At 36.5% G+C, this 14,232-nt stretch overlaps 1 protein-coding gene across 7 annotated transcripts in view; it reads right to left on the bottom strand.

Moving 5' to 3' along the window:
* The window catches only part of ARFGEF1 (ADP ribosylation factor guanine nucleotide exchange factor 1), a 170,630-nt gene that overhangs the window by 69,439 nt on the left and 86,959 nt on the right, over positions 1-14,232 (bottom strand). For 6 of the 7 annotated variants that reach the window (XM_063611518.1, XM_063611519.1, XM_055299111.2 and 3 more), the window contains 2 exons: positions 10,745-10,916; positions 8,613-8,764 (listed from right to left, as the gene is read on the bottom strand). In XM_063611518.1, the coding sequence (XP_063467588.1) occupies positions 8,613-8,764; positions 10,745-10,916 (324 nt within the window). The remainder of the gene's footprint in view (positions 1-8,612; positions 8,765-10,744; positions 10,917-14,232) is intronic. The other variant, XM_055299109.2, reaches the window with a different exon arrangement.

Below are 14,232 nucleotides of genomic sequence, written 5' to 3'. Positions count from 1 at the left end.
AAAAAGTAAAGGGGACTTTGTCTTGCACTTTAGGTACCAGCTTGGCCACAGAAAGGTAGAGCAACAAGTGGGCTCTTGGAGACCTTATTCCAGGCCTTGGCTCTGGGATGGCATTTCTGTACCTGCCCTGGGCCAGAGGGAAGCCCACTGCCCTGAAGGGTGAGTCCCGGCCTGGCAGCATTCAAGACAAGCTCACGAGAGAGCCCTTGGCCCTTGTGAACATCAGCAGTAGCTTGGCAGTACTCCCCGTGGGCCTGTGGTGGTGATGGCCACGGGCTAAGGCTCCTTTGCCTGTGAAAAGGGGAGGGAAGAGTGGGAAGAACTGTGTCTTGTAGTTTGAGTGCCAGCTCAGCTGCAGTAGAATAGAACACCAGGTAGATTCCTAAGGTTTCTGACTCATGTCCCTGGCTCCAAGATAGTATCTCTGGACCTGCCTGGAACCTGGGGGGTAATCCAGAGAATTCTTCTGAATCTTATTGAAGACCACTAAGGTGATACCTCTATGAGTCTGCAAGAACCACAGAGTCTGCAAGTAACCCACGGTTAACTGAACTTGGGGTGTCCCCTAAAGCAGATATGGCATGGATCACAATACCCAAGTATATTAGTCCATTCTCAAGCTGCTAATAAAGACATACCCAAGACTGGGTAATTTATAAAGAAAAACAGGCTTAACGGACTCAGTTCCACGTGGCTGGGAGGCCTCACAATCATGGTGGAAGGCAAGGAGGAGCAAAGTCATGTCTTACACAGCAGCAGGCAAGAGAGAGCTTGCGTGGGGGAACTCCCCTTTATAAAACCATCGGCTCTCATGAGACTCATTCACTATCACAAGAACAGCACGGGAAAAGACCTGCCCCCATGATTCAATTACCTCCCACTGGGTCTCTCCCATGACACATGGGAATTATGGGAGCTACAATTCAAGATGAGATTTAGGTAAGGACACAGCCAAACCCTATCATCAAGTCCTTTTGAATACCTAGAAAGCCTTCCCAAGAAGGATGGGTACAAACAAGCCCAGACTGAGAAGACTACAATAAATACTTAATTACTCAAAGCCCAGACATCAATCAACATCTGTAAGTATCAAGACTATCCAGGAAAACACAACCTCACCAAAAGAACTAAATACCAGGGACCAATCCTGGAGAAAGAGATACATGTGACCTTTCTGACAGCGAATTCAAAAGAGCTGTTTTGAGGAAACTCAAATAAATTCAAGGTAACACAGAAGAAATTCAGAATTCCATCAGATAAATTTTTAAAAGGATTAAAATAATAAAAAAAAATCAAACAAAATTTCACAGTCAAAAAATGCAGGCCAGGCGCAGTGGCTCACGCCTGTAATCCCAGCACTTTGGGAGGCCGAGGTGGGCGGATCACCTGAGATCAGTAGTTTTGAGAGCAGCCTGGCCAACATGACAAAACCCTGTCTCTACTAAAAGTACAAAAATCAGCCAGACATGGTAGCAGGTGCCTGTAATCCAAGCTACTCAGGAAGCTGAGGCAGAGAGAATTGCTTGAACCAGGGAGGTGGAGGTTGCAATGAGCCGAGATCATGCCACTGCACTCCAGCCTGGGTGACAAAGTGAGACTCCATCTCAAAAAAAAAAAAAAAAAAAAGCAATCGACATACTGAGTCTCTTTCTCTGTTGTTGTTGTTTTTTTTGTGTGTGTGAGGAGCTCACTCTGTTACTCAGGCTGGAGTGCAGTGACATCACAGCTCACTGCAACCTCCACCTCCCAGGATCAAGCAATCCTCCCACCTCAGCTTTCCTAGTAGCTGGAACCACAGGCACAAGCCACTACACCTGGCTAATTTTTGTAGAGACGGGGCTTCACCATGTTGCCCAGACTGGTCTCAAACTCCTGGGCTCAAGTGATCTACCCACTTCAGCCTCCCAAAGTGTTGGGATTACAGGCATAAACCACGGTGCCCAGCTCCATGAGTCTCTTAATAGCAGAACTGATCAAGCCGAAGAAAGAATTAGTAAGCGTGAAGACAGGCTATCTGAAAAAAATACAGTCAGAGGAGGCAAAAGAAAAAAGAATGAAGCACACCTATAAAATCTGGAAAATAGCTTTAAAAGGGCAATTCTAAAAGTTATTGGTCTTCAAAGAGGCAGAGAAAGAGATAGAGGTAGAAAGTTTATTCAAAGGGATAACAACAGAGAACTCCCCAAACCTAGATAAACATAACAGTATCCAGTACAAGAAGGTTATAGAACATCAAACAAATGTAACCCAAAGACAATTACCTCAAGGCTTTTTAATAATTAAACTCACAAAGGTCAAAGATAAAGGATCCTAAAAGCAACAAAAGAAAAGAAACAAATAACATACAATGAAGCTCCAGTATGTCTGGCAGCAGACTATTCAGTGGAAACCACACAGGCCAGGATACAGTGGTACGACATACTTTAAAGTGCTTATGGAAAAAACTTTTATCTGAAAATAGTACATATCTGGTGAAACTATCCTTTAAACATGAAAGAGAAATAATTTCCCAGACAAACGAAAGCTGGGGGATTTCATCAACACCAGACATGTCCTGCATGAAATGCTAAAGGGAGTACTTCAATCAGAGAAAGGACATTAATGAGTAAGAAGAAATCATCTAAAAGTACACAACTCACTGGTTATAAAATGTACACAGAAAAATATAGTATTATAACACTGTGTAACTGTGGACATGTAAAATACTCTTAAGTAGAAAGACAGAAGACCCACAGCTTTTCAAGACACAGGCAGTACAATAAGGTATAAACAAAAACAACAAAAGGTTAAAAAGCGGGGGAACAAAGTTAAAATGTAGAGTTAATAGTTTTATTTTTGCTTATTTGTTTATGCAAGCAGTGTTATCAGCTTAAAATAATGGGTTAAGATAGTACTTGCAAGCCTCATGGTAACCTGAAACCAAAAAAACCTATAGTGAATACACAAAAAAATAAAAAGTAAGAAATTAAATCAAACCATCAGAGAAAAAAACCTTCACTAAAAGGAATACAGGAAAGAAGGAAAGAAAGAAGAAAAGACCACAAAACAATGAGAAAATAACAAAATGGGAGGAGTAAGTCTTTATCAATAGTCACACTGAATATACATAGGCTAAACTCTCCAATAAAAAGATAAATAGTGGCTGAATGAATAAAAACACAAGACCCAATGACCTGTTGTGTACACGAGACACACTTCACCTATAATGATACACACAGACTGAAAATAAAGGGATGGAAAAAGATATTCCATGCAAATGGAAAGCAAAAAAGAGCAGTAGTAGCTATACTTGTATCAGACAAAATATATTTCAAGACAAAAACTAGGAAGAGACAAAGCCAATATATAATGATAAAGAGGTCAGTTCAGCAAGAGGATATAGCAATTGTGTGTGGATGTGTGTGTGTGTGTATATATATATACAGATGCACACCCAGCACTGGAGCACCCAAATATATAAAGCAAATACTATTAGAGCTAAAGACAGAGACCCCAATACAATAACAGCTGGAGACTTCAACACCTCATTTTCCATATTGGACAGACTTTCCAGCAGAAGATCAACAAAGAAACATCAGATTTAATCTGCAATACAGAACAAATGGATCTAATAGATATTTACAGAATATTTCGTCCAATGGCAGTAGCATACACATTCTTTTCCTCAGCACATGGATCATTCTAGAGGATAGACCATATGTTAGGACTCAAAACAAATCTGAAAACACTTAAAAAAACTGAATATGAAGCCTCTTCTCTGCTACAATGGAATAAAACTAGAAATCAGTAACAAGAATAATTTTGGAAACAATACAAACACATGAAAATTAAAGAATATGCTCCTGAATGACCAGTAGGTCAATGAAGAAATTAAGAAGGAAATTGAAAAATTTCTTGAAACAAATGATAATGAAGACACAATGTACCCAAACCTATGGAATATAGTGAAAGTAGTACTAAGAGCAAATTTTATAGCTATTAGTGTCTACACCAAAAAAGAAGAAAAACCCCAAATAAACAACCTAATGATGTATCTTAAAGAACTAGAAAAGCAAGAGCAAATCAAACCCAAAATTAGTAGAAGAAAATAAAGATCAGAGCACAAATGAATAAAATTAAAATTTTTAAAATACAAAAAACATCAACAAAACAAAAAGTTGGTTTTCTGAAATGATAGATAAACTTGACAAACCTTAACCAAGACTAAGAAAAAAAGACCGAAGACACAAATAAATAAAATTAGAGATGAAAAAGGAGACATTACAACTGATACCACAGAAATTCAAAGGATTCTTAGTGGCTACTCTGAGCAACTATATGCCAGTAAACTGGAAAATCTAAAGGAGATGGATAAATTCCTAGACACATAGAATCTATGAAGATTGAACCAATAAGAAATTCAAAACCTGAACAGACCAATAACAATGAGATTAAAGCCATAATAAAACGTCTCCCAGCAAAGGAAAGTGTGGGATCTGATGGCTTCACTGCTAAATTCTACCAAACATTTAAAGAACTAATACCAATCCCATTCAAACTATTCTGAGAAACAGAAGAGGAGGGAATATTTCCAAATTCATTCTAAAAGGCCAGTATTACCCTGATACCACAACCAAAGACACATTAAAAAAAAAAAAATTGCAGGCCAGTATCACTGATGAATATTGATGCAAAAATCCTCAACAAAATACTAGCAAACCAAATTCAACAACACATTTAAAAGATTATTCATCATGACCAAGTGGGATTTATCCCAGGGATGCAAGGATGGTTCAACATACACAAATTAATCAATGTGATGTATCACATCAACAGAATGAAAGACAATACCACATGATCATTTCAACTGATGCTGAAAAAGCATTTGATAAAAACTCTCAAAAAAGTAGGTATAGAAGGAATATTCCTCAACATAATGAAAGCCATACACAACAGACCACAGCTAGTATTGTACTGAAAAGGGAAAAACAGAAAGCCTTTCCTCTAAGGTCTGAAACACAACAAGGATGCCTATTTTCACCACTGTTATTCAACAAAGTACTGAAAGAACCAGCTGGAGGAATCAGAAAAGACAAAGAAATAAAAGACATCCAAACTGGAAAGGAAGAAGTCAAATTATCTATTTGCAGGTGATACGATCTTTGGAAAAGCCTGAACACTCTACCAAAAAACTATGAGAACTGATAAATTCAGTAAAGCTGCAGGATACAAAAATCAACATACAAAATTCAGTAGCATTTCTATTTGACAACAGTGAACAATCTGAGAAAGAAATTTTAAAAATTAACCAAAGAAGTGAAAGATCTCTACAATGAAAATTACAGAACAGTGATGAAAGAAACTGAAGAGGAGACCAGAAAAATTGAAAGATATTTTATGTTTATGGATTAGAAGAATCAATATTGATAAAATGTCCATATTACCCAAAGCAATCTATAGAATACCATGACATTCTTCATAGAAATAGAAAAAAAAATTCTACAATTTATATGGAATCAAAAAAGACCCAGAATAGCCAAAGCTATCCTGAGCAAAAAGAACGGAACTGGAAGAAATCACATTACCTGCCTTCAAGTTATACTACAGAGCTATAGTAGCCAAAATGGCACAGTACTGGCATCAAAAGAGTTATGTAGATCACTGGAACAGAATAGAGAACCCAAAAATAAATCCATACATCTAGTGAATTCATTTTTGACAAAGGAGCCAAGAACATACATTGGGAGAAAGGACAGTTTCTTCAATAAACAGTACTGGAAAAACTGGATATCCACATACAAAAGAATGAAACTAGACTCCTTTATCTTGCCATATACAAAAATCAGATCAAAATGGATTAAAAACTTACATCTAAGACCTCAAACTATGAAACTACCATAAGAAAACATCGGGGATACTCTCTATGACATTAATCTGGGCAAAGATTTCTTGAGGAATACCCCACAAGCACAGGTAACCAAAGTAAAAATGGACAAATGGACACATCAAGTTAATAAGCTTCTGCAAAGCAAAGGAAACAATCAACAAAGTGAAGAGACATCCCACAGAATAGTGGTTCTCATAGTGCAGCTCGGAGAAGGTGCAATACTCTCCAGCTCCACCATTACCATTACTATAAATAATCTTTGTAAAATTCATACCTAGTAAACAATTTAGGACAGTCATGCCTGCTTACAGGTGTTACTTGTCTGTTAAAACTAGTCTACAGATTGTTTCATGAATGCTTTCTCAAATTATGTAAAGTGCAATAATGTTTGAAGACTACAAGTGACACTGTATCTTGTTTCTAATAAGATAAACTTTTTTTTTGTCTTTGCTTTATCTTAAAAAAAGTTTATATCCCTTAATATTATACATTGCATTCCAGGAATATATCATTCTTTCCACCCAGCCAATGTTTATTCATTGAGTACTTAACACAAGCCAGGAACTATGGTCGATGTTGGGAAAAGTGAACAGATGTAGTTCCTTATCTCATACATGTATATAAATAATGTATATACAGACAGTTCCCAACTTACAATAGTTCAACTTACCATTTTTTGACTTTACAATATATTCATACAACTATTGTTTTTCATTTTCAGTATAGTATTCAATAAATTACATGAGATATTCAGTACTGTAGCATAAAACAGGCTTTGTGTTAGATGATTTTGCCCACCTGTAGGCTAAGGTAAGTATCCTGGGCATGTTCAAGGCAGGCAAGGCTAAGCTATAACGTTCTGTAGGTTAGGTGTATTAAATACCTTTTCCACTTAATCAATGGGTTTATTGAGACATAATCCCATCGTAAGTCGAGGAGCACACAAGTCTGTACACAGATAGGAAGACATACAGATAGATGGATAGATAAATCTATAGATATACTGAAGGAAAGGCATAGAATATTATGAATCAGGGACCTAGTTTAGATTAGAGGGGACAGTGCAGAACTCTCAGAGAGGGTGATATTTATATTTATTTTTATTTTTGAGACAGAGTCTCACTCTGTCACCCAGGCTGGAGTACTGTGGCCTGATCTTGGCTCACTGCAACCTCCGCCTCCCAGGTTCAAGCAATTCTCCTGCCTCAGCATTCAAGTACCTGGGACTATAGGTGCATGCCACCAAGCCCAGCTAATTTTTGTACTTTTAGTAGAGATGGGGTTTCACCATGTTGGTCAGGCTGGTCTTGAACTCCTGACCTGAAGCAATCCACCCACCTCGGCCTCCCAAAGTGCTGGGAATACAGGCGTAAGCCACCGTGCCTGGCTGAGAGGGTGATATTTAAACTGGAAACTACTCAGGCAAAGAAGGAAAGAACATTCTAGACAAAGGACATACCTCATATGAATGCCCTGAAGAGAAAATAATTTAAGATGTTCTAGAAACCAAAAGAATGCTGGTGTGACTGCAGCATAGTAAGAAACAGAAGAGATCTAGTGATGAAATTGGAGAGGCAGGTGGAGCCAGATCACAGAAAGTCTACAGACACTATGGGTGTGTCAGGTTTCATGGTATCATGCAAAGCCAATAAAAAGCTTTAAGTAAGAAGCTGGCATTTCATTTGGTATTTTAAAAAGATCACTCCGGTCTCTATAAATGGGTAAGAGGAGTGAAAAAGTAGACACGAAGATGCCTGTTAGAATGCCGCAGTAATCAGAGGGAACAATGAGGGCATCTGCAGTAGTGTAGTGGTAGCAGAAATGGCACTGAGGGAAAAGATTCTTAATTCTAGTTTGGAGGATGTGTAAATAAACTACAACAAATCCAGAGAATAGATCATAAAAGCTCACTCTCATCTCGTGATTCTTCATCAACGGTTAGAAATAGTGTATCACACGGACCTTGAAGAACAGTTAGAAGTAATTACAAAATTTTGGAGCTAAAAGGAAGCACAAGAATCCTGTAGTCATCTTTTACTACCCACACATACGTGTAGTTAAGAATCAGAGTGAGCATCGGATTATGATCTTTAGCCTCCACAGACCACCTTGCCATATGGTCTCATGAACAGGAATATACTTTACCCACTTTCTCTTTTCAAACTTAACTAGACACTACTCCACTTTGCTACAACCCTTGTAGTAATGCACTGCTTACTCACTCTGGAATTTGGAGAATGAAGAAGGAATGGGAAATCAAATGTTAAAGAGTAAGTATCATTCTCACTAAATCAACCCACAAACACAAATAATATTGTCTTCTGTTCCTTACCCTACTTTCTGGGCCCCAGGCATACTCAGAAGCCTGATGTAAGTTCCTGGGCCCAAAACACTTGAAGAAAACAAGAGCTTCATGATCATTTGAAATGTGAGTTAACTCCAAAGGCTTAAGCATAACTCATTTAGAGAAAATCAGGCCAAGGATTAATGATCATTCTCCAAAACTTTTCTATGCTTAATTCCTAAGATTACACAACTATTAATTACTTATAGTGAGTAACTCTTCTTGTTCTCTTTAATAGAAAATTTGTATCTACTATGTCCTAAATAACATGTTATATGAATTTCACCTCAATATGTCTACACTAATGTGTTATATCACTGTATCTCTTAACTTAAAAATATTATAAATGTACAGTTATATATAAATGTACACTGCAATCAAACATTACTTGAAAATTCTAACCTTAAACATGGGCCTCACATGCTCCAAATGTGTTGCACTTGTAAAGGGTGCCTGAACATGGCTCACAGCCTCCATGAGTGCTTTAGCTGTCTTGGCCATCTGCTCCATTTCTAAGTTATACAGAAGTCTTCTTTGTTTTTCACTGGCTACATCTGAAACAATAAACGCTATCAGCATTTAAAATATAAAACATTTAAGAATTCTATTTTGATGTTTTACCATCAAATAATAAACACTACCAGTAATTAAAAATAATCCTAAGAAGCAAGACACAAAAGATCCCATATTATAAGATTCCACTTACATGAAAAATCCAGAATAGGTAAAATCCATAGAAATAGAAAGTAGACTGGTATTTTCCAGGGGCTGGGGGTAGAGGGAAGAAGGAGTAATTGCTTGATGGGTTTGGAGTTTCATTTTGGGATAATGAAATATTTTGGTATTAGAGGTGGTAGTTGCACAACACTGTGAATGTACTAAATGCCACTGAATTGTTCATTTTTAAATGGCTAATTTTATGTTCTATGAATTTCACCTCAAAAATTCCTAGACTGGGAGTCAGGAATAAGTGGAAAACCTATGAAAAGGGAAATGAGTAGGTACAACTGTCAGAATAAAATTACTAGGGAAACAACCCAAATATGGAATGGGGGAAGAGCAGAAGAGAGGTAAAATGCAATGGCATCTGGCTGGGAGTGGTGGCTCACGACTGTAATCCCAGCACTTTGGGAAGCCGAGGCAGGCAGATCACCTGAGGTCAGGAGTTCAAGACCAGCCTGACCAACATGGAGAAACCCTGTTTCTACTAAAATACAAAAAAATTAGTCAGGTGTGGTGGCGCACGCCTGCAATCCCAGCTACTTGGGAGGCTGAGGCAGGAGAATTGCTTGAACCCAGGAGACGGAGGTTGTGGTGAGCCAAGATGGCACCAAGCCAAGATGGCGCCATTGCACTCCAGCCTGGGCAACAAAACTCCATCTCAAAAAAAAAAAAAAAAAAAAAAAAAGAGGCAATGGCATCTTTGCATGGCAGCTCTTGAGTTAACAAGAAAACAACTAGCCATAACACTCCAGGGTAATTTTGGTGTTTTCAGCACACCCCCATCTCCTTTCCATTTCTAGCTTCTCTTATTTCCTACCACCATATATGAAATAGGACAGAAAAAGAGGGATATGAGGATGATACAATATATAATATTCTTTTCTCCTGCCATTTGGATTTTACTACTGCACTCTGTTTAAACGTGAGATTTTAATTCCAAGTGGAAGGGCTCAGAAATGCAGGAATCCTCTTTCTATATTACTGTTATATTCTTGAGCCATTACCCTCATCTCATTCCTGTAGTCAGATTTCAGCTCAAATTTAATTACCACTGTCCACAGGTATAGAGTGCCTAGAAGGGGGCTGGGTTCACAGTTGCCTCCTGGTACTAGTTAGACCTAGGGACTCTATAGTGATATAACTTGTGGTCTGTTTGAGGTAGCAATTTCTAACTCTATGAGCTCTCACCTGATCCTAAGCCTCCCCACCTCCTCCAATCATCCCTACTTCCAGCTTCCGTTTATGTGTAATAAAAGATGAACAAATGGAAACATATTGCTTGAAGATGATGAGGAAGAAGAAAAAATGACAAGAGTTGAAGCCTGACTATTGGGTCTAACTACTGTTTATGACCTCCAAATCCTTGCTGAGGTTAACTACTAAATGGATCAGCCTATATTAAATGCACACTGACACATGCATATAATGTATACCATTTCGCATTAATCACTGGTCAATGTTATCTTTCTTCAGAATGTGGGGAGAAAATACAATCATATCACCAAACTCTATTATAATATTTCTCATCAAAACATGGTTCTAAACAATATTTCTAAGGTTACTCTATTCTAAATCAAGTGAAAAATTCTCTTTTAGATTAAAAAGTTTTTTCTTTTTTAGAGACAAAAACCTCGCTATATTGCCTATGCTGGTCTCGAACTCCTGGGTTCAAGTGATCCTTCTGCTTCAGCCTCCCTGAGTAGCTGGGGACTATAAGTGCAAACCACCACACCTGACTATAAGTGAAAAACTCTTAGGAAGCCATATTTTTTCCCTTGAACAGTCAGAATTCAATTAATTTAGATACTTACTCTGTTTACTTGATTTTGTAGGGATTGTTAGTTCTTTTGTTTCTTTCATGGATATCTTTTTCCCAGCTATTTCATTATAGATGGCTGATAGATACTCTTCAGGAAGGTCTTTACTGTCATTGATACCTCTATTCATCTTAATGTATTGTTCCTTTGTCATTTTATTTTTCACCTAGATATGAAAAACCATTATAATTCCTAAAAATTAACTTAAAGGTTACACTTGTATTTTAAGGATATGAATATTTACCTAAGAGATTTTGTAAATACTTTTGAGGATAGAAACTGGAAAGTATTCAACAAAATATAGATAAAAATGAAAAAAATCACAGAAAATGAAGGCAATAGAGAAAAGATCCATTCTGGCATAAACTAATTCACGCTCTGAGGTGGACATGAGTAATCTGCAACCAGAAAGGAGGGAAGTTGAACAATGAAAATATTTGTTTTTGCCCAAGGTTTAAGAGCTTTTGCAATCTCTTAAAAGGGCCATGACAATTATTGGAAATAAAGATATCAAAAACATTCAAATCTTAATTTAGAAGAACATAAACGTGCTGTTAATGAATTTAAAGCTGATTTTATATACAGTGGGTATAAGAGTAACAATACTTGAGATTTATTTAAAACCAGTTAATCTCTCTGACTGAGTCACTGTGGCAACTGAATTATGTCAGGTGAACTGTACAAACTATCCTTGGAATGTTTTATCTTGTATAAGAGTACCCTAAACAGAAATGCCTTTTGCACCTTGATAACGTTGTGGAATACAAGTTTGGAGTCTGTAAGACGATAGCCCCATTACCAAACTTGGGAACTAGCATAGCCAAAATGTTTACACTTTACCTCCAGAAACCTAGATAGATAAAACCCAGAAGTCTTATGTGATGTCTCTGAAGTGACATTTATTTAATTAAATATATTTCTACGTCTTATATGATGTCTCTGAAGAGATATTTATTTAATTAAATATATTTCTACCACCTTCCATAAAGAACTTAAGGTAACTCTTAAGATATGATTCCTGTAAATTTACATGAAAGTACACAGAAAAACAATCAAGCAAGTCATCAGAAGCTTGCAAACACTACAGAGAGTGTGGTATTATGTGCCTGTAGCCCCAACTATTCAGGAGGCTGGGGAAGGAGGATGGCACAAGACCAGGAATTCAAGTCCAGCCTAGGCAACATAGCAAAACCCTGTCTCAAACAAAAACAAAAGTACAGAGGAACCAAAACTTTCAGAAAATGCAACTGGGATACATACACGTATTTACTTCAGATTATTCTGCAAACAGATTTTTCTAACATGTCAGAAAGGGAGGCAGGAGTGCTTTTCCTACAAAAATGTAAAAATATTACCATGAAAGTTTTCAAGCGTAACGTATCATTTAATGGAATAAAACCCTATCATCTTATAACTTTAAAAACTCGAGTCATAGCACTAAAAAAAAAAAAAAAGAAATGAAAGAAAGAAGGTTTTTTACCTAAAGTTCAGGTGAATGCTTAAAAAACACACCAGGAATAACAAAATAAAAGACTACACACTGCTGCCAATAAGTAAAGGAAGATTAAAATCACCTGGAAATTTTAAGCATGGCAAAATGTTTTAGCATTATGCCAAATCAGAGGCAGACAAAAGTCTTGACAGAAAATCTGAAGTAGCAGTTAATTGTCTGTGGATCCGGGTTAGGGATCCCATACGTGGGCGTACAGAATACTTTGCTTTCGGGTCCCCAAAATAAAGCGCACTGCTTCACAGAGAACACTTCTGCCATAGTGGGATTCTGAAGCTGTACAAAACAAAATCCTACTTTTCTTCTCCTGACATCTTTTATGGAACATTCTACTCTTGACTTTTATCCTCATGTGCTTGTATTAAGCTGTGCCTTATTTAGTGTTTAAATCACTTAAAGCCAGTTGTTACTACTGATGATTATTGTATACACAAAAATTGTGTTCTAAATATGCCTAAATTTTTTTTTAATCACTGACTCACCAAACACTACATAAAAAGTAGCCTAACTATAAATATTCTGGGTGAAAAGGGAACATAAACAGCTTGTTAAAATCCACCTATTTTTTAAGTTTGAAAAGAACTAAGAATGAGAATTAGTTTTAAGAAATTCCTTTAAAGTTATTTGTATTTTAAAATGTTGTCATTTGTTATAGTTATCTAAATCAACTGAGGCCAAGATCATGGGTACAATTTTCTAACGGATTACTTAGCTTCATAGAAACTCACAAGCTGTTCTACAGCTGCAGGCTGCATAGCAGCACATGACACCAGGCAGCAAGCCGATGAACAGTTGGACAACAAGCAGTTGCCACTGCTAGATTAGGACTCCAAGCACATGTTCTGCAAACAGGCACTGTTATGCTAAAGACAGGACACTGTTGTGAAGCTAATGCTCCCTAACTGGTATGTCCTTAGAAACTTTTCACAGTCTGGGTACTTATGAAAAGATATAAAAGGAATTTTTAATATTTCTTCAAAATAACATGAGTACGTACATATGTATAGGAAGACATTGCACAGGTGCATATAATATTGCTTATTCATTTATAGAACCAAATGTCTTTTAAAGCATAGCCTTTTAAAACCAAACGTATGTAAACCCAAGTTAAAATAGTGTAGATTGAAAAATTAAATGAAAAAATTAGACTGAAAATTCTGGTGTAAAAATATCTGAACAAATCCCAATTGTCAACTACCTTATAAAGCCGTAGAATAAAAGTCATCATGCTCGATAATAAAAGCCCTGAAGGAGAGCTGCTTTGACTATACTGCCAATAATATGCCAGAGGCAAATCCTGAATTATTAAAATCTTTAATAAATTTTTAAAGTCCTATATAAAATCAAGTAAATTTGTGGTAAATGCATAGTGGCTCAATATTGTGTTTAAAACAGGAGTAACTTCATATATAATCATATGTATATACATATGTATATAATCATGTATATTCTTACTTTAGGTTTGGTATATACTTTTCTTATCTACTCTGCTTTAAACATCTCAAAATAGACACAAAAAAATCCCTATACTGCAAAGGTTAATGTCAAAATTCAAATGAATTTTAATTTTTCCAATACATCTCAGATTAGAAAGTAGGTAATTTATTTTACATCCTAAGCATAACAAATGTCATGAGATACCTACCCCTAGAAGTACTAAGAAATCCTTGCAAATAATTTATAAATGTAATTTTACTCAAGGATGTCAATGTGTGTTTTTAGAAACTAAGCAAAAAATACTAAAACTTTAAAATCAAACTTTTTTAGTAGATATCAGAAATCAAGTGACAGTTCTTTAATATTTAAGAAGGAAATATGAATTTTATGAGGCAAAAGAAATGAACATTTCTAGATATCAGGTATTTTTAAATTATTAACTTTTAGGTATGATGGTATTATGGTTATGTTTAATTAGAGTACTTCTCTTTTAGAGAAACATACTGAGATAAATGCAGATGAAATGGTATGATAT

Source organism: Symphalangus syndactylus, chromosome 11 (assembly GCF_028878055.3).
Source record: "Symphalangus syndactylus isolate Jambi chromosome 11, NHGRI_mSymSyn1-v2.1_pri, whole genome shotgun sequence".
NCBI lineage: Eukaryota > Metazoa > Chordata > Mammalia > Primates > Hylobatidae > Symphalangus > Symphalangus syndactylus.
Note: the sequence above shows the minus strand (reverse complement) of the source record. Positions and strands in the feature narration are given on the sequence as shown.